Raw genomic sequence first — 19,611 nt, 5'->3', positions numbered from 1 at the left:
TGCAGCGCTTCACAGTCGCAGCGCACCGCGCATTGTTTACGCTCCGCTCAGTGCGTACTTATATATTGGTAGTATAGCATCTTAGTTTATTGCGACGCGCCACGCTGCAATCTGATGAAGTCATAAATCGTTGCCCCTCTGTTGTCAAAAATGGCAGCTTTTAACTTTTTGGACGCCAATAACGGATATATCGGCACCCCAGGTCCAACGCCAAAGACGGATTAATTGGTCACAAACCACAGAGCAACATAGATCTACGTGCATGTGCATAAAGTTAAATTTCGGTTTTGACACTTCGGTGACGTGGCGTCCGAGTGACAGCTTTTGTGTTTGACACGGTGTCGAAAAGGTTCTCAGGTGACGGTAACTTCCCAAGAAATAAAAGGCCGCATTTTGTCAACGACTTTTATTTAGCCTAAAAGTTCATCCTGTGCGGGAACTGCGAGGAGCGCAGCCCGAAGGCCGACTTCAAGTATCCGCGCAGAGCCTTGCGGTCTGCGCGCGCGCTGATGGCCTTCACGACGGCGTCGTCCACCAGCTTCTGGTCCTTCTTGCGCTGCTCTGATGGAACGTATTTCTGAAAGACAAATAAATTGTTAGTTTCCATGGGCCTCCAAATTAATTAAAAAAATACCGGCCAAGTGAGAGTCGGACTCGCGCACGAAGGTTTCCGTACCATTACGCAAAAACACGGCAAAAAAATCACTCTTGTATGGGAGCCCCACTTAAATATTTATTTAATTCTGTTTTTAGTATTTGTTGTTATAGCGACAACAGAAATACATCATGTGTGAAAATTTCAACTGTCTAGCTATCGCGGCTCATGAGATAAAGCCTGGTGACAGACATACAGCGGAGTCTTAGTAATAGGGTCCCGTTTTTACCCTTTGAGTATGGAACCCTAAAAATAATTAAGCCTTACTTTATCGCGACTGGTCGAACCGAGTATAAATAAATAAAAAAAATTATTTATTTTATTATTGTATCTTCAAACTTCCGCTTGACATTTTAATAAATTAATATTTGAATTAGCATAAAATAAACAGTATCTCCATTGTCAAACGTTGCTAAATTTCTTCAAACAAATATTAAACATTTCAGCTACAATAAATGATAATTAGATTTACAAATCAGCATAATATTTTTAATATTGAAATTATAAAAAGTACACACAAACACGTTTCACACAGGATGTTTAGACTGACAAAATTTAAAACAAAAAGAAACATTTATGTATATTTCGAGACAATACTCCATTATTCCTAGGCAAATCTTCATAATCTTCCAAACATCCTGTAATCGTTTAATACACCCATTACAAATCTTGTTAAAAATTGATGTAATGCCGCCGTTGCCCCTCCTCCTCCACCGTAGTGTTAGCAGCTAGTGTTTCCAGGCAATATGGCTCGGTAGAGGGCACAAAGCCAACCCATCTCTCCACCGAGCCATACTGCCAGAAACGTATAGCATTAGGTAGAGTCCATGCTGGTTAGATGAAGCTGGTTCTGGTTAAAACAGCAGCTAAAAGTTAGTAAATGGAAAAAGAACAGAAACTGACCATAGTTCTGCAGAAAGTGACAAGACTTTTTTTGTCAATACAAACACTAATTTGGTCAAAAATGGTGGTCTGTATAACTATGGTCAACTCTGTAATGGTCACAAGTCACAAGCACTAAAAGGAATTAGAAATGTTAAAATAACAGTGCTATATGATATTAATTTTATACGTAAATTTATGGACAAAGTTTAGCTTACTGCACTAAGTGTTAAATTTTTGGGTGACTTGAAGACCCACACCACGGTCGCACTTCCAAAGAGCCGACGTCTGGTCGAGAAAACACTAGTAGGTTAGTAATGTAAGCAATAGCACACAGTTTTAGTCACAGATATAAATAAACCATAGATGACGCAAATGCATCTACTTCGCGTGTCCGAACCCCGAGAAATCCTCGGGGTTGACTGTCGCTCTTGACAGTCCCCGCGCGTCAGTTGTTGCAGCCGGACGTTCGTGAAGACTTAAAAAATGACTCGTTGCTTGATAATTAACTAAAAAGGCAAAAACATATTTCCTATCACAGGTAAGTAATTTTAAAATCATATTATGCGTAAATTTTGTATGAAAAAGTCGGCACGCTTGGTTTCAATACAAATCGTGACATTTGCGTCATCTAGCGTATTAGTATATATTACATTTGTGGTTTTAGTAGTATAAATACTAAGAATGAAACATAACAAACCTCTTTCTTGGTGGCAAAGATGTCCTCTCCCTGCTTACGCTTGACGCTGCGCTTGGCGGACTTCTTGTTCTTCTTGAAGTAGGCGTCGTCCAGGTGCTCGGGGAGCTTGAAGGTGCTGAGGTCCAGCTTGGTGGAGGTCCCGATCACGTACCGCTGCGGGATGCGGCGCAGCGGGCACGAGTTCAGCTGGAAATTTACAAAAATTGTAAGTACATTTTAAGTTTGTATAATATTTACCACCAATATAAATAAGATAAGTTCGCTTTTGTATAAATGTTGTGTCTTTTGCTGTTATTTTGTGGAACAAAGTGTTTTAATACTACTAGTATGACCATGAAAATGAGTTTCATTTTAAGGAAATTTCGATATACCTAGTCGGCTCATAAGTTCTGTCATATACATAGTATCAAATAAAATCAAAAGTTTAAGTTTATTCCGTATAATTTGTACAGCGTTTGAAAGCTTATAAACTAGAGAATCTAAATGTATAACATTTATTCAAAATGACCGCCATAATTATCTACACAGGCTTGAAGTCTTCGTGGCCAGTCGTCAATGGATTCACGCACCACTTTCATGTCGATATTGGCCACTGCCGTAGCAAGAGATTTTTTCAGCGAGTCTAGATTTGCATGAGGTTTTGAGCACACCTTTTCCTCTAAATACTGCCATATTTTATAGTCTAAAGGATTAAGATCTGGGCTAGAGGAGGGCCAATCTTCATGCCGTATAAAGTCGATTTTATTGGAGGCGAGCCAGGCTTGTGTAGACTTTGCCTTATGGGCTGGAGCAGAGTCCTGCTGGAAAACCCAATGCTGGTTTAGAAACATCGTGTGGGATAGTGGTTTCACAATATTAGTCAACACCGTGTCTTGGTACACTTTGGCACTAGTTTTTACTCCTTTCTCACAAAAATGCATACTAGTGACGCCCGCATAAGAAACTCCCAGCCAAACCATCACAGATGAAGGGTGATGACCTCTTTGAATACGGGGAATGCTATTAGACGCTTCTTTACTATTGCGAGCGTACACTCTATCATTTTGTTTATTACAGTTTTCTTCTATGTCAAAAATTTTCTCGTCCGAAAACAGTATACAACGGTGCTTATTTTTAGCGTACTTCTTCAATAAAGCTTTAGATCTTTTAAGCCGACCATTGAGAAGATGGCCAGTTTTTCGTTTATAAGCACGAAGTCTCAGGTCTTGATTAAGCACTCTTTTCACCGTGTTTTTGCTCAAACCCATCTGGAGGGCCATAACTTTTTGTTTCCTAGCGGGATTTCTGGCAATGCGTGCCCTAATTGCTTGTACAACCGCTGGAGTCCTAGCTGTACGCGGACGACCGCTTCTTTTCTTGTCATTTAAACTAGAGACCTCACTGTATCTTTCTATGGTACGATACACAAATCTTAGAGAGAATTTTAAATTTTCAAGTAGCTTAAAGATTTTAGTCGGCAAGTGACCACAACGATATAGTGCAATTATTGCGGTACGGCTATCTTTAAGCGTCCACTCCATGTTGAAGAAAACAGAAAATTGCAAAATTATACTACTCAAATATTTAATAAAGATTCGAAATTCAAATGCAGAACGGTTTTTGTTTTAGGAGTTCCAAATTTAAATTTTAAAGGCCAGTGACAGAACTTATGAGCCGACTAGGTATAATGACTTGCTTTAATTAATGCTCTTGATTGTTAAATTATTAATGATAATCATACAAGCTTATGCTGCTTATGTCTAGGTTGAATTGCCTCACTATTCCTTATATTGGTTATTTAACACCATAACACTAGAATGCAGTCAACAAGAAGATGAAGGTATATAGACCAACACAAGACAAGCCACCTCACACTCAATTGCAGAGACCGCGCGTGTATTTGTCTCTTGTGAATGTTGAGGCACGTTTACACAAACTGAGTTGCTTCACTGGAGGCATCTGAATAGATTCGCCTATTCTGGAAGGTTTAATAAGTCATATTACTTACTGCGAAGGGTCCGGTGACCAGCAGCAGGCCGCTGGGCTGGACTCCGACGAGCACGACCCTCTTGCCGGCGTGGCGACCGGCGAGCAGGATGCACACAGTGCCGGGGGTGAGGTTGGGACGTGTCCGCCTCACGTGCTTGCTGAACGACTTGTGGTGGGGGCGGGAACGGATCCTGAAAGAACATTAAACATTAAATAATTTCACGGTTTAGACACTTGTTTCAGTCACTCGCGTGACATGTTTCGGAGAAAGAACATTTTTAATATTAAACATCTTGTGTGCAGGGATTATTTCTTTCTAAGTTTCCTCATATGCATGTTTTTTTTTTTTATAAGTTCTTTATTTAACAATATATTACAAGGTAATTACTTAATCTAGTGTACATTTGGCATCCTAGACAGTATTAACAATAATTTAATATTACTGTCTAGGATGCCAAATGTACACTAGATTAAGTAATTACCTTGTAATATATTGTTAAATAAAGAACTTATATGCATATGCATGTGGACATTTCAAATAAGACCTTACACAGACAAGGTAATTTCCCTTTAAGAATTTATCAATGGGAGCCTTACTATATACAATTACGGCGGTGGCAGAATAACAGCGTCCGTTGCTGAAAACCTTTGGGGTTGCTGTGCCCCGAAGCCTTTTTGGCACAGACATCAGCTGAGCCACCTTCCCTTTCAATTAGTTTGTACAAATTTCTTGAATAAACGTCTTTTATTATTATTATTATATGCATGAATGAAGGACCATCGTAGATCATTCACAAATTATTTACTGAAAGCCACACTCAAATACATATTTAATTATACGGGGTCTACCGCGATTTAGAGTCAAATAGGTTCATAAGCCATGGAGCTATGATGCAATGGAATTATAGCATAAATAACAGAATTCATATGAACTTAAATTACTTATTCAAGGACCATTCATCATGTTTGTTTTAAAATGTGGATAATTCTATATTTGTGATGTTTTCAACCAAAACTCTTAAAGCTCACAACCTTGAAGGAGCGCAGAGAACGCGGAGATCTGATTGAGACATACAAAATACTAACCCAACACTACGACCTTAAAGATTTCCATAAGATGCTAGAACGCAATAGTAACAACCGTCTGAGAGGTCATCAGTATAAGCTGGTGTCTCACAGGTCCTACAATAATCCTCATAGACACTTCTTTAGCAACAGAGTGGTCAACGCTTGGAACAAACTCCCAGAGGATGTAGTAGCGGCCCAAAGTGTCAATGAGTTTAACAATAAATTAGATCAGCACAAAGCAAATTCTACTCAACACTGAGAATTCGGTTTATTTATTTATTTATTTATTTATTTAATCTTTATTGCACAAAAGAAAACCTTACAGTACAAAAGGCGGACTTAATGCCATAAGGCATTCTCTACCAGTCAACCTTAAGGCTAAGCAGAGAAATTGTGGGCGGTGCTACAAATACAACAGCAAAAATAAAATAAAAATAACATATAATCACATATATATACAAATATAATATACATATATAATATATATATAAATAACGACGAGACTCATTATGAAACTAATAAAAATACACTAAGAAACTTTATTTCCGCTAGCATAGAAAGCACGTAAGGATTTTTTGAACGCGAACTTATTTGGCGCATTTTTTATGTTAAAAGGAAGTCCGTTCCAAAGGCGCGCCACCTGCACAGTGAACGAATACGACATGAACCCGGTTCGGTGAAAAGGGATGGACAGAGACATATTGCCAGAAGAGCGAAGTTGGCGGTCGCGAGAAATGCCGTAGTATTGAAATAAGGATTTGAGGTACTCAGGAGAGTGTGGATCGTTAAGCACAGAAAAGAGAGTGGAAAGCAAGCGAATATTGCGACGTTGTCGAATTGGAAGCCAGCCAAGCTGAGAGCGAAAGGAAGAAATGTGATCATATTTGCGGAGGCAAAAAATGAAGCGAATGCAGTTATTCATCAGGCGATCCAATTTGTCGAGAAGCTCTTCGTTTAAGTCCGGATAACAAACATCACCATAATCAATAATGGGCAGTATAAGGGTGTTCATTAATGCAACTTTAGTTTTGATCGGTAAAAAGTGTTTCAGTTTGTTGAGAGAATGAAGTGAGCCCATGACCTTACGGCTGATTTCAGTAACCTGTGCCCTCCAACTCAGGGTATTGTCAAAAAGAACACCCAAGTCTTTAACGCTCTGACTAAATCTTATTGGGGAGCCGTTAAAGCTTACAGGTGCAAGTGCGTCCAAGTCTAGTTTTGCAAGCTGTCTGGAACTACCTATAACGATAGCCTGGCACTTTGACGGATTTACAAAGAGGCCAAACCTCTCAGACCACTGCTGGATATGCAAAAGGTCCAGGTTAAGTTTACCAATGCATGTTTATGACTCTGGATACAGGCATTATCAGTTGTTTAAACTGCCTGCCTGCATTACAAATAATAATAATAAAAGGTACATTGTTGCTTGTTGATAAGGTTGATTTCTAATTGAAGCTATATGGAAATAGCGTGTTACTGACAAGCGACTATAAGTACCCTTTTGGTTGAAAACGGCACATATGGTGCTACTTTCTCGCACTAGTGCGTAAAGTGCACTTTTCGTGCATATGTCGAAAGTTTGAAGGCCATATGCACTGTAAAACGTTGTTTGGATAAATGTTAAAACTTTTACTTCAATTATTTTCTGATAAACAAACAATCTTTTTGAATTTAAACTGTTGTGAGACATACTAACACTAAATAATTTCACGGTTTCGGCGCGAGTGACTAAAACAAGTGTCTAAACCATGAAATTACTTAAACAATCTTTTCTTATTATTCATGAGGAATATAGTCTGAATTATAACAGAGTTACTTACTTGTCCTGTGTAGGGTAGAAAGACCTCCTGCGCTTGAGCAGCACAGTACGGGAGCCTCCATTCTTGTCACCACCGACCTGCTTCACCACCGCGGAGGGCTTCTTGGGCTTCTCGGCTTTAGGGTTCTTCTTGCCAACAAACTTGTAAAGGGCCTGGAAAAAGATATTTAAAGTTTCAGGAGAATACAAATAACAGATTTTACACATACTATAATACAAAATAAACAGTCTATGGTCTTCACTTTTAGTCTGAAAAGTTACAGTAGTTGATGCATTTCTCTATGGTATGGGCCAGTCATAAATCATAGTAATCTTCTCATAGCTAATATTTGTTTTTCTTTTTCTTGCAATAATACATTGAGAACATTTTGAGGTTATAAAAACAGTACTAAAATATTGTTTTGGATAATTCATTACCATTACTTAAATATACAGATTAAAACGATATAAAATTATGAATGTAAATAGAATTACAAAATTACTTACAAGAAATTGAAAAAACGAACCTTCTTGTGGTACATCTTAGACTTGGAGAATCTGACAACTCCATTGCCCAAATCGTAATTCCTGGGCTTGCCAACCTTGGCCTTCTTCACTCCGCCCGCGGGCGCCGCGGCGGGCTTGGCCGCCGCCTTGGGCTGTGGTGGAGCCATGACTTAACTGCACAAACAGAAACCAACCTCAATAACAACACACCTCAAATAAATTTTAGGTTACAATTGTTTTGACACGACACAACATGTATTGAGACTTTAAATCAATTAAGTTTGATGCTTATTATGATCCTAATTAAGTGTTTTAGCACTGGAGAGAGGGTTTATTCAAGGGTTTATTCACAGTGGAAGCACTTTTTGGTCATGAACGTCAAATTTTTATCAACATTTTTCGTGAAAAACAACAACGTTTAAATCAAAATACGCCACAATATCACTTATACCTAGCCTTAAGATTAATAATCATACACGGTATTCACGAATTAACACGAATTCGATAGTATTCAAATGGATTTCTTTTCATAAAATATTATTTCAACTCACATTACAACCGGGCTCAAGCAAAAGAATTTGACAGAAAGAAAAATGCGTGTCTATGGCATGATAGTGATGTATATTTTATGACAGTTATCGGTTTTTACGATTCGTTTTCTTGGCTATGGATAACTTAAAATATTTAAAAAAAAGGGATTAATTAATGTAACATATATACATGTATTTTATTAAAGTAATGAAATATAAACCACGTCCACGTCACGTTTTTATATAATTTTCTAAACATGGGTCAACCAAGCATTACAATTTTTTTTAGTTCTTTGTTTGCTAGCAACCCTATTTAAAACGTCAAATTATTTGAAATTAAAAAAATTATTAGTGATGAAAAATGGCTTCCTTGAGGAGCCCGTCTTCGCCGTCCGACGGCTATAAAAGGTTCAGTGACGATTTCGCAAACACCAGCATCAACAATTACGGCTCGAACGTCACAAGTAAATCAGAAGCTAAGATTTTACTATGCACTGTAGCCGCATAACCCGTGTACGCTTTCCTTGTACTTACAATACATTTTGTTATGCATATTAACATTGTTTTAATTTTCTACGCTAATTCTATGCCGTAACTCATACATTACCTACAGTAACGCTACCCTTTCCGATCGAACAAGTGTTCCTGTAATACCTTAAATGGATAATGACGCAAATCTATGACTCATAGCCGTCTAAACACTAACTTATGTATATTATAAACAATGCACATTAGATGACCCAAATTCTTTTATGCAGCGGTTTCTTGAAGAATCCTTCGCTAAGTTCTCGCATGGCTGTAGTCGCTTTTTGCATGTTCACAAACGTAATAATTGTAGTAAATATAATGTTAATTACAGTTTTAATTCATAACTAAGTGTATAACCTTGTAAGTATTACAATAGGGGCAGCTAGCGGTAACTATAAAGCCCCGATTACGCGTGTATCTTTTGATCTCTAATGATATATCCAGTTAGATCTGACCTAGACTGCTTAGAGTCCCTTTTATCCGAACCAAATCAAAGAACCTAAGTAGCTTGTAGACTGATAAACTTTGTAGTACATATATTCCATGACTAGGTTCAAAACAATTCTCACTATTCCTGATGATTGTCATTTAACAAAATTGGATTTACAATAACATTATAAGAACAGGCATTAACATTACAATAAAATACAGTATAAGTACAAAACATATGTTATATCAATTTGTAGCATCACATTGTTATTATTATCTCACCATATTACTATAGCTTGAACATAGGATAATTCATCAATCTTATTCATTGACTTATTATATTACTTCGTAAAGATGGGCCTTATGGGCAATAAAAATGGTGCCAGTACAGCAGTGTCACACACACGAATTCCAGCCAATCATGCAGTCTAATGCCACAACGCGATTGGTTGATGAGTTCGCATCACGCGCGCGATTGGTCGCAAATATTTGTGTTAGACTGCACAATTGGCTCGAATTCGTGAGTGACACAGCTGAACTAGCACCATTATTAGTGCCCGTAAAGCCTGTCTTTATATATAAGTCAATGATCTTATTAAAATCTGATCAATCTCAAGAAGAATGGAAAATGCTCCAGTATGCTGTGTTTCCTGATAACTAAAACCTTGGAGTCATCAAACCTAGAGTGAATATGCTAACTGACCCAGTGAGCTTCCAACTTTGGCCCTGATATAACATCCCGGTGAGGCTAGGGTCAATAACCACTTAGTGTAAAAAAATAAATAGTTTTAGTACTGTCTGATAACCTATTGGCCGCCAGACTAAGAAACAAAACACTATGTCAAAAGGTTAAACCTACTACATCCAAGTGAGAGTGGCGGTATCTGCTAGACTAGGTTAGTGATATAATGAGAATCACCATCTCATAAACAGATAGCTGTCTTCCACCATAGAAGGACTATGAGTACAACGGTTTAAACCTGGTCAAATCATCAAAAACGAAGTTTTTTTTTTTTACTTTTACATGGACTTCAATAACAATTAACAATGTATAAAACATTGACCAAAAAACTGTAGTTAATAATTCTCATTATAAAAAAAATAAAATAAAAAATAAACATTTATTTCAGAAAACATAGGTTCTATAATATGGTTAGTAACTCTTTACTAAACAAAATAGTGGTATAGTTTAATAAAATGAAGGCTTTACTTAAGAACTATGTTAGAATACTTTTAAAAGAAAAGGAAAACTAAAATAAAATAAAATTACAATTACATTAAAGACTAAATTTAATCAAATTAGTTCAAATAAACTGAGAATAATAAGTGAGACACCAAATATTAGGTTTGCTTGGCATTTAAGAATTGGGTCAAGTTTTCTAAGGTCACAGACATTACTAATGACCTAATGATTAAAATAAATGTTATCAAAGGTATTTTTAGAATCATTAGATCTTCTGTTATACTCCTGTGTATATACTACCATCCTACCCCTTTATCTCAGTTATGTAGTATAACTTATACTACATTCACATTGCCACACTTATCAACCTTATCAGCGGCTGACATCTATTATCAGACAGGTGTACAGCACCTTTGGTTATTGGAATATCATTGTCCAAACTTAAGTATAAATATGCTTATGTTTGGTTTTATAAGTTTTATGTAAATATTTGTGCACATCACTCAAAAATTTTAAAGGAAAAAGGATTTATCAGGAGTGGAGGTTACACAATGACTACAATATGGGTAAACTTTTTTGGAATTTTGACTGATAGGCTATAGATACTTTAAAAAAATATATATATATTTATTTTTTCTATAGGTATTTTGCCCTGTTCTCTGTTTTAAATAGGCTTCTCTAGACTTTGGACCTCTTAAGGGGCTACCTGAGGTTTTCATCGATTTTTGACATGTTTTGAATTGTATCTCCTATTTTTGCACTACATATAGAATTATAAGACAAGCGGCTATCGGTTCTTCAATCTTTTATCTCCATTTTTGTCTACCGGATTGTGAAAAAAATGAATACTTATTTATTTATGATTGTTTTAAACATTGTCTAAAAAAACACTTTTTTCGTATCTCGATTGCTGTGAAAGATCTTACTTATACGAAATCTACATATTTGGGTTCGTCTTAGACGTCTCTAAAAATTTGTCTAAGGTTTTAAATTTAAACTAATTAACACAAAAGTTATGGCCAGAAAACCAGTTTTTTGGCCTAAAATTGTTCAACTTTGATGCCAAATATTTCGAAAACAATGAACTGAAGTAAATATGGGATACTATATTGCTGAAATCCGTTGCTGTTAATATGATAAGCTACAAAAAACATTAGAAAACTAAGGGATTCAAATCGAAGGTCATTGGGGCATGGGATCCCCTTAAGGTGCTTAACAAATATATAGAATTATCAGATTACGTTAAATTTAAGTTAAATAAAATACCTGCTAAACAGCAAAAACTTTTGTGAGAAAGTGAATGAGGTCATCTCATTGTTTGTTCTAGTCAATAAACTTCGTAAAATACGTCAACACAAGTTTAAATTACGCGCGACTTTTGATAGCCGTCCGATTTCTTAGAATCACTTATTATGTACTCGACTATGGAAAAGCCAAGAGAAAGGTTATGGGCTTAAGGGTTTAGAAGTCTATATGTAAAAGACTAGATAGGTAAATCTGTACTGTATGGAGTGTTCCACCGTAAAGTTAAAGCTACAAGCTTCTTGGCCAATTTTTACGAAACCGTCACCGTCAACGCAAGCTCCTGATGACCTACTCGGTACGGAGTGAAACATGTCGAGCGTTTTTCGACTTAAAATACGTGAGTGACCCGTTATTAATATATTTAATATGAATGAGGAACTTCTAAAAATATGGAAACTATACGAAAATAGCAGTTTAATTTTTATTTATTTAATCGTATGGCAACATATTGTACTAATAAAATCAGTAGATAAACTAGTTAATTCCAAAGACTAGCTGGCTTTGTCGCTCAGGCAGGTAGTATCGTAGTACTATTAGTTATTCCAAAGATAGATATAACTCCGTAATAGATGGATACAGTCTAAGGAAAAAACGTACCTCGAAAATCACGAAAATTTGATTCTCGATCAGATGGCGCCACTAGTTTTGGCCTACACTCGTATAGAGGGCGTTGACTGTTTCGTTTGTTATTTATAATTTTAACGCATACCAGTGAAAGAACATGGGTCAAAATCATATAAAAATAATTAATGCAAATAAAAAATCATTTATCCATATTTAAATACATTTTATCGTATTTTTATAAATATTTATTTTTAGTTTTAAAGTGTGTCGACAGATGGCAGTTAATTTACTGGGGTTACAAAATTTACTATGACAGTACCGCTCTAGTTACTCTATGGTTATTCTGTGGCCCAGGGTGATCAGGCCGCGTAGCCAACGTGCCAATCGCTTACGCTCCGCTAACGAAACGCAACCGTCACTGTCGCACTAATATATGGAAGAGAGAAAGACACAAAGCGTTTCGTTATCGTAGCGCAAGCGATTGTTACCTTGGCTACGCGGCCAGGTCTTCGGGTAGGAGCGGCGACATATAGAGGGCAGTTATACAAACTGGATGGTTTGGGTTTCCGCACCGCAGCCGCAGGCCGGAGAATCCACCTACCCACTGAAGAATTTATTTAACACATTCACTGCCCCCAACGCACATGTGCGTTCACCGTCATACAAGTTTGTTCCTAGGCCACGCCCCCTGGCAGTGAATGCGTTAAGAACTTATAGCTACTTTATTTTGATCAAGTGTTGCAGCGAATCAGCGATATTGATTTTAAATTTGTAAATAAAACGGAACCTAAGGTTGTCCACCCCTGTGTTTCCTCGAGGTGCGATTTTCCCTCTTGATTCAGCGTTTGCAGTTGACATTAACTTTAAAATGTGACGATATTCGTGAGTCGAAGTATTTCTAAATAAAACAATGGCTAAAGTGAATTTGTCAGACCAAGTGTATTATTACTTTAGACACCAGTGGTATCGATTGAAATCATGTGAGTAACCATCATTGTAAATAGTAGATTGTTAACCAAGGGATGAAAGACTTGGGAAATTCACATAAAGGAAATTTTATAACAAAAATTATTTAAACCCAAATTTCAATTGCTTACCGTAAAAAAAACGTACTTCGAACGTAAAATGCTTTAGTGCAGAGACGTATATACAGTGCCGGCCCGAGTCCTTGGTCAGGGTAGAGCGAAATCGGGTTTTGGCGCCCTTCGTTGAAGCTTTTTACCCAAAAGCAAAACTAACCGTATTATGGGCCCGCGTCACACTCGCGTCTTATAATAGTTATTTGTTATACAAGGGTGCAAAGTTGTATTTTACCCGCGAGTGTAGAATTGAAACACGAGCAAGCGAAAGGATTCTATAGGTGAACCACGAGCGAAGCGAGTGGTTCTAAAATAGAATCCTGAGCGTAGCGAGTGTTTCAACACACGAGAAGTAAAATACATTTGCGCCCGTGTGTAACACAAAACTTTTCACCTCACTATAGCGAGGAAAGTGCAACATCCACAGGCGTTAGATCATCTTCATCACTGGAATCACTCATTTCTTTACGATATTATAACAGAAAACTCTGGAAATTGTGTATTTTTACGCGTGTCGGTGAGAAAAGGTTTTAAGTAAAAAAATTGTTGACAATGTTGACATTTCTGATGTATGAAATGTCAACGATGCGTTTTGAAATTGCATCGACTCAACTTGTGCGTTCAGAATTATATTTAACATCATTATAAAGAAACAAACGTTTCTTATGGAATTTTAAGGTTAAAAATTATTAAAAACTTAATATCATTAAATAAAGCTAAATTTGGTATTTTTTATTAGATTCTCAAACCATTTATTTAATGATAATTAATATCGAACGACCCATTATCATGAGAGTTTTACGTTTTGTTATCTGTCAAGCTACTTAAACACGCTCCATCCAAGGTCAAATTACTTTCCCCACTAGTGGATAAAACGTGTTTTTCCCCGCTTGTATTAAAGGATAAACGACAACTATCCGACCTAGTGAGGGGAAAAACTTATTTTTTTTTTCTCATTTGCACATTTTTCGCCCCCCTTGCCATCCGGCGCCTAGAGCGGCCGATCCACTTGCTCTACCCTAGATCCGGCCCTGCGTATATACAGGCCTCCTTCACTCGCTCAAAGCCACGCGCTATATGCCTACCGCTCGGCGTATCGTCGACGATATAATCGACAGAGGGCCGCCGAACGCCCGCCTGAGCGCTCGCACCGCACGTTTCCCGCGCTTACGCTTCGAAATGCCGAAACCACGTAATTATTGTGCAGTAGATGGGTGTAAAAGTCAAAAAACAAAAGAAAATTTGTCGTTTTTTTTAGGGTTCCTTACCCAAAGGGTAAAAACGGCACCCTATTACCAAAGATAGATATAACTCCGTAATAGATGGATACAGTCTAAGGAAAAAACGTGCCTCGAAAATCAAGAAAATTTGATTCTCGTTCAGAGGGCGCTACTAGTTTTGGCCTACAGTCGTATAGATGGCGTTGACGGTTTCGTTTGTTATTTAACAATTTTAACGCATATCAGTGAAAGAACATGGGTCAAAATCATAAAAATAATTAATGCAAATAAAAAAAATCATTTATCTATATTTAAATACATTCTATCGTATTTTTATAAATCTTCATTTTTAGTTTTAAAATGTCGACAGATGGCAGTGAATTTACTGGGGTTACAAAATTTACTATGACAGTACCGCTCTAGTATAAGTTACTCTATGCTATTACTAAGACTCCGCTGCCGCTGTCCGTCTGTCACCAGGCTGTATCTCATGAACCGTGATAGCTAGACAGTTGAAATTTTCACAGATGATGTATTTCTGTTGCCGCTATAACGCCAAATACTAAAAAGTACGGAACCCTCGGTGGGCGAGTCCGACTCGCACTTGGCCGGTTTTTTCATTTCCGAGAGACGAAGAAAGGTGAGTAGTATTTTAAATCTATCTTTATGAATTTTGTCACTATTTATTTCTTTGAACATAAGTAGATAAATCGTAAATTAAGGAGTTTTTTGAGTCAGGTATTATAAGTGTTGTTTTTAAATATTTGATTGACTAATATAAAATATGGTTGATTCGCAACATTCGTTTTATTACAATAATAACATAAGTAACAGTACAACCCTAGCGCATTCTTACGATGACGCGTTGGCACGTGGCTCGCACGGCGAGCAAGGCAGTCTCGACTCTTTGTGCGCATACTTATGGTACATTTCTTCTCGTCCTGAGCAGCAGGTATTATTATTAAGATTTTGTAGGCTATTATAGAGTAGGTATTTTCGCTTTTGTATGTTAATGATGTATCTGTTACGTAGTAACTATTTATTAATCTGTGGTATATAGCAGTATATTCCTTGGTTCTTCAGACTATTTAAGTACCTACATGCAAAAATGTCTTCTATTGATAGTTTGAATACTTCGCATAGGTAGTTCCTTGATGTTCCTGAAAAAATTACAACAAGCAAAATTGGCAGCAGTCGTAAACCTTTTAAGTGTTATAACTTATACCTACTAGTTTTAGGAATTAGTCTGACCAGAGATTTTAATGATGGAATTTAGCCTTGTCCCTTGTGGAACCACAAAAATTGGAAAATCCAATTCTGGGCAGTATTTACCTACATTGTATACAAATTTTAATATATACATATTTTGATATGTATAATTTGTCATTAACTGATGTTGTCTACTTTCTGGAAATTCAGGAAAGCTAATGATGGTTATGGAAAGTCAGAAAAATTCTAGAGGTCAGGGAAAATGAGCGAAGCCATTTGGTTTGCTTAAAATTTGCAAGAGGTAGATACCTATAATATATAAAAAAAGTAACTATAATATATAAGTAAAGTAAGTAAAAGTATTGTCGCGAGTAAAAAAAAATACAGTAATAGGATGGGGGAGGCTCTTTACGCTCTCAGCTTTGATCTCAGCTCTGATTGAATCTCGGAATTTGCACTTAAGCCTAAAAGTATTATTAACCACTGTTTAAAGTGTTTAAGTAAGTGGAACTTGCACCATCCGCACTTGACAGACTGATCAACGTCACCCGGCGCGTCGCGGCGGTTTACTATGAAACCTTTAACGATGACAAACAGTGCGGTGCAACAGACCCTTAGACTCCTAAGGGGTCATCCATTAATTACAATCACACGTTTAGGGTGGGGGGGGGGTCAAGAAAATGTGACATGTTGTGACAAGGGGGAGGGGGAGTCACAAACTTTGTGACGTCACTTTAACTTATTTAAATTATTTTATTCCAAGTTTTTGAAACGATAATCGTTTTAAATCGTTTAATTTTCTTTCCTAATCTGTTTTGGGTTATAAAATTACAAATATTTCTTTTTTTGTCATAAATATTTTGATAAAATATTAATAATACTTAATTCGATTGGCCGATTTCATTCAAAAAATGGGACGTCACACCAGGGGGTAGGGGTTTGCCAAATGTGACCAAGTGTGACAAGGAGAGGGGGGAGGGGTCAAAAAACCTCGAAATTCGTGTGACGTAATTAATGGATGAACCCTAATCTACAGCGCGAGGTAAATAAAAACCATATATACCCATACCCACTAAGCTACGGATTGTCAGTGAACGGAAATAAAAATTGTGTGCTCGTTTGCCACCGACATGGTGTACATTTTTTCATTATTAAATATACCTATATATTCATAATTTACGAAAAACATGTTATCATTGCTGATCAGGGAAATTTGAAGAAATAGTAACAGAAAGTCAGGGAACAGCCTGGATTTTTTTTGTAAATTACGTCAATCTCTCATTTCTATAAGTATTAATATGTTATGATTGCATTTAATACCTATTAAATAAACATCAGTATCATTTCGTAGTCTCTAATAATCAAGTTAGCACAAACAATCAGAAATTCGCGGCATTGTGCGACCTCGCACAGTCACGGCACTCACGGCTATCGTTGAAAGCGATTCGTTTCAACTGTCGCTAGCTATTGTAATGTAATGCAATATAAATCGGGTAAAAAAACCGGCCAAGTGCGAGTCGGACTCGCGCACGAAGGGTTCCGTATACCACCACTTAAGAGCCAACAGGAGTGGTCATTTCTCCATACAAACGTACTCGACTGTTTCCTCCCTGGTTTTTGAAGCTAGAGGAATGATTTTTTCAACACAGATTAATATTGTCAATATCTGTGTCGGTGTGTTTTGCTTTTTTTGATATTTTTGTTTTTTAAGGCGCTAGAGCCCTTCAAACATGGCCAAAAATGGCCTCACTGACTATGCCGCAATGAGAGGCGTGGTATTCAAAACTGGTATCAATTAGCCAAAAAATCAAAACAGTCCGACACAGACAATTTCATAATCATTTAGATTTCCAAATTTGGTTACGATTGCTTAAGTTTTGGAGGAGGAAACAGTCGAGTACGAAACCTCGATTTTTGAGATTTTTACGCAGGATTTTTCGCCTAAGCTGCAGTTGTCCTTATCGCACTAATTTTAGGGGCGGGGTCAAGTTTCTAAATACGTACACGGACAGAAAAGTGATGGGCAATAGTCGACATTGAAAGTCGATAATCTAGTGATGTGATAAGTTATCGATAAACCATAACAAAGTCGCGATTTGCCTCTTAGTAGGCGAAGTAAGTAAAGTGAGTATGCACTTTGGCCTCAGGGGATATCGTTTAACACTATTTATTATTCCTTGGTTCATACAAAGCTGAGCTGACGCACTAGCTACGAGATTAAGTCCTGGCTACCCCCCAAAAAGGGAGGGGAAAAGTCGGCTTCTGCGGTCCAGTTTGCCTCTATTTCTACCTATCTCTTGATATGAGATCAAATTTGGTATAAATTTTATGTAAATTAGGGACGAATAATTTATTTTAGAAATAATAGTTTCACATTTTCATACACAAATCTGAATATACGAACGAAAAATTAAAACTATATATAATTTTTGGTCACAGATTTGCTCTTTAGAAGCAAATTGTGGTGATTTGCACTAAAAATTAATTACACAATTTAGTTTATTCATTCTTTATTTAGAAAAGTATCAGTTCTAAGTACGTATTATTATATTGCTTTATATTTTACAATTTTTACTATTATTCAAAAATTTATTTTATTTATTTTTTAAAATTTATTTGTCGTTATTATGGCTTCCTTTGTCATTTATATATATATGTATACTATATATTTATATATATATATATATATATATATTTGTATACAATAATACATGTAGTCTAATTTAACTATATATGTGTAGTATATGTATTATATTATATTTTTATTGTTTTCTTTATTTTGCACCACCCGATAACTACCGTTTCGTTCGCCATCTCTCTATCTGAAGGTTGGCTGGAAGAGATCGCTGTTTAGCGATAAGTCCGCCTGTTGTTACCTACCAATTTATATCTTTTCTCAATGTCTGTATTTTTTTTTCATGTAGTGTGCACAATAAAGCATTTTATTATTATTATTATTTTATTATTATTTTAAACAAAGTATTAATTTTATTAAAACTTTTGTGACGTGATCTCATGAAAGGGGCTCCACGAGGCGAAATACTTTTTACGCCAATTATTTTCTTTTTTTTTTAATTTACAACAAAGACGAAAGTTCGAAAAAAATGTGGTTACTTAATAATTGCCTAACTTGTTGAAAAAATTACTTTACATAATATCAATTTATAACCGTAGTATATTCCATTATATGTTTTAAATACACCATATTATTTCCTAATTTTTGAAAGAATATTTAATACCTTTAAAATAATATCTGTCTGTCTGTCTGTCAATCTGCCTGTCCGTCTGTCACCAGGCTGTATCTCGTGAACCGTGATAGCTAAAAAGTTGCAATATTTACGGATGATGTATTTCTGTTGCCGCTATAACAACAAATACTAAAAACAGAATAAAATATTTTTTTAAGTGGGGCTACCAAACAACAAACGGGATTTTTTGCCGTTTTTTGCGTAATGGTACGGAACCGACTCGCACTTGGCCGTTTTTTGTTAATAGCTTTGAACTTTTTTTATGTGGGAATAAACGCTTCGAATACATTTTTCTAGACATCATTCTGAATCCAATGAGGTATCATACGTATTTTTAGGAGTTAGTATCTCTATTAGTGGCAGCCGTACAAGCCCAATTTCAAAGAAAAACCGCAAATCGATGTACAGGTTAGCCGTTTGGCACACGCATACTAAGAGGTCAAAACAAAATTTTTGACCCGCAGTTTCTAAAAAAAATCCCTTAGGAGGGGTAAGCTGAAACATTTTTTTTGTATGAAAAAAAAACATATTTTTTTCCAAAAACCTATCGTGTGTGGTATCATACGAAAGGGCTTTTTGAGGCGATTCTAAAATTATACCACATCATTACATTTTAGCCATTTTTTGTAAATTAAAACAAATAGAATTTTCAAAACACACCAAGTTTGGGGTCAAGTTAAAGGGTTAAGTAGAACTGTGTCACTTTGTATTGAAAAAAAAAAACTAAATAAATTTTTT

The 19,611-nt window shown here is 36.4% G+C and overlaps 2 protein-coding genes across 3 annotated transcripts in view; one reads left to right on the top strand and one right to left on the bottom strand.

Moving 5' to 3' along the window:
• Positions 1-391: 391 nt before the first annotated feature.
• Positions 392-8,262, bottom strand: LOC134749946 (large ribosomal subunit protein eL6). Of its 2 annotated transcripts, XM_063684977.1 has the most exons (6): positions 8,130-8,262; positions 7,599-7,752; positions 7,094-7,245; positions 4,225-4,396; positions 2,238-2,423; positions 392-577 (listed from the first exon to the last, which is right to left on the bottom strand). In XM_063684977.1, exons 2-6 carry the CDS (start codon positions 7,743-7,745, stop codon positions 416-418), a joined length of 819 nt encoding a protein of 272 aa, XP_063541047.1. In that variant the 5' UTR covers positions 7,746-7,752; positions 8,130-8,262; the 3' UTR covers positions 392-415. The 2 variants fall into 2 exon arrangements, with proteins under 2 accessions (XP_063541047.1, XP_063541048.1); XM_063684978.1 differs by lacking the exon at positions 8,130-8,262 and having other exon boundaries at positions 7,599-7,771.
• Positions 8,263-8,410: 148 nt separating this feature from the next.
• LOC134749908 (two pore channel protein 1-like) overlaps positions 8,411-19,611 on the top strand; it is a 42,781-nt gene continuing 31,580 nt past the window's right edge. The window contains exon 1 of the mRNA XM_063684916.1: positions 8,411-8,572. Within this exon, the coding sequence (XP_063540986.1) occupies positions 8,470-8,572 (103 nt within the window). The 5' untranslated portion in view covers positions 8,411-8,469. The remainder of the gene's footprint in view (positions 8,573-19,611) is intronic.

The sequence above is a fragment of the Cydia strobilella genome, chromosome 19, assembly GCF_947568885.1.
Source record: "Cydia strobilella chromosome 19, ilCydStro3.1, whole genome shotgun sequence".
Taxonomy (NCBI): domain Eukaryota; kingdom Metazoa; phylum Arthropoda; class Insecta; order Lepidoptera; family Tortricidae; genus Cydia; species Cydia strobilella.
Note: the sequence above shows the minus strand (reverse complement) of the source record. Positions and strands in the feature narration are given on the sequence as shown.

Bases quoted from the DNA above. Each gene is read 5' to 3' on its own strand.
- LOC134749946 (XM_063684977.1), bottom strand. From the start codon at position 7,745: ATGGCTCCACCACAGCCCAAGGCGGCGGCCAAGCCCGCCGCGGCGCCC. The intron at 7,246-7,598 runs GTTCGTTTTTTC...ATCTTTTTCCAG, and splicing joins CTAAGATGTACCACAAGAAG to GCCCTTTACAAGTTTGTTGG. The intron at 4,397-7,093 runs GTAAGTAACTCT...ATGTTCTTTCAG, and splicing joins TTCTACCCTACACAGGACAA to GATCCGTTCCCGCCCCCACC.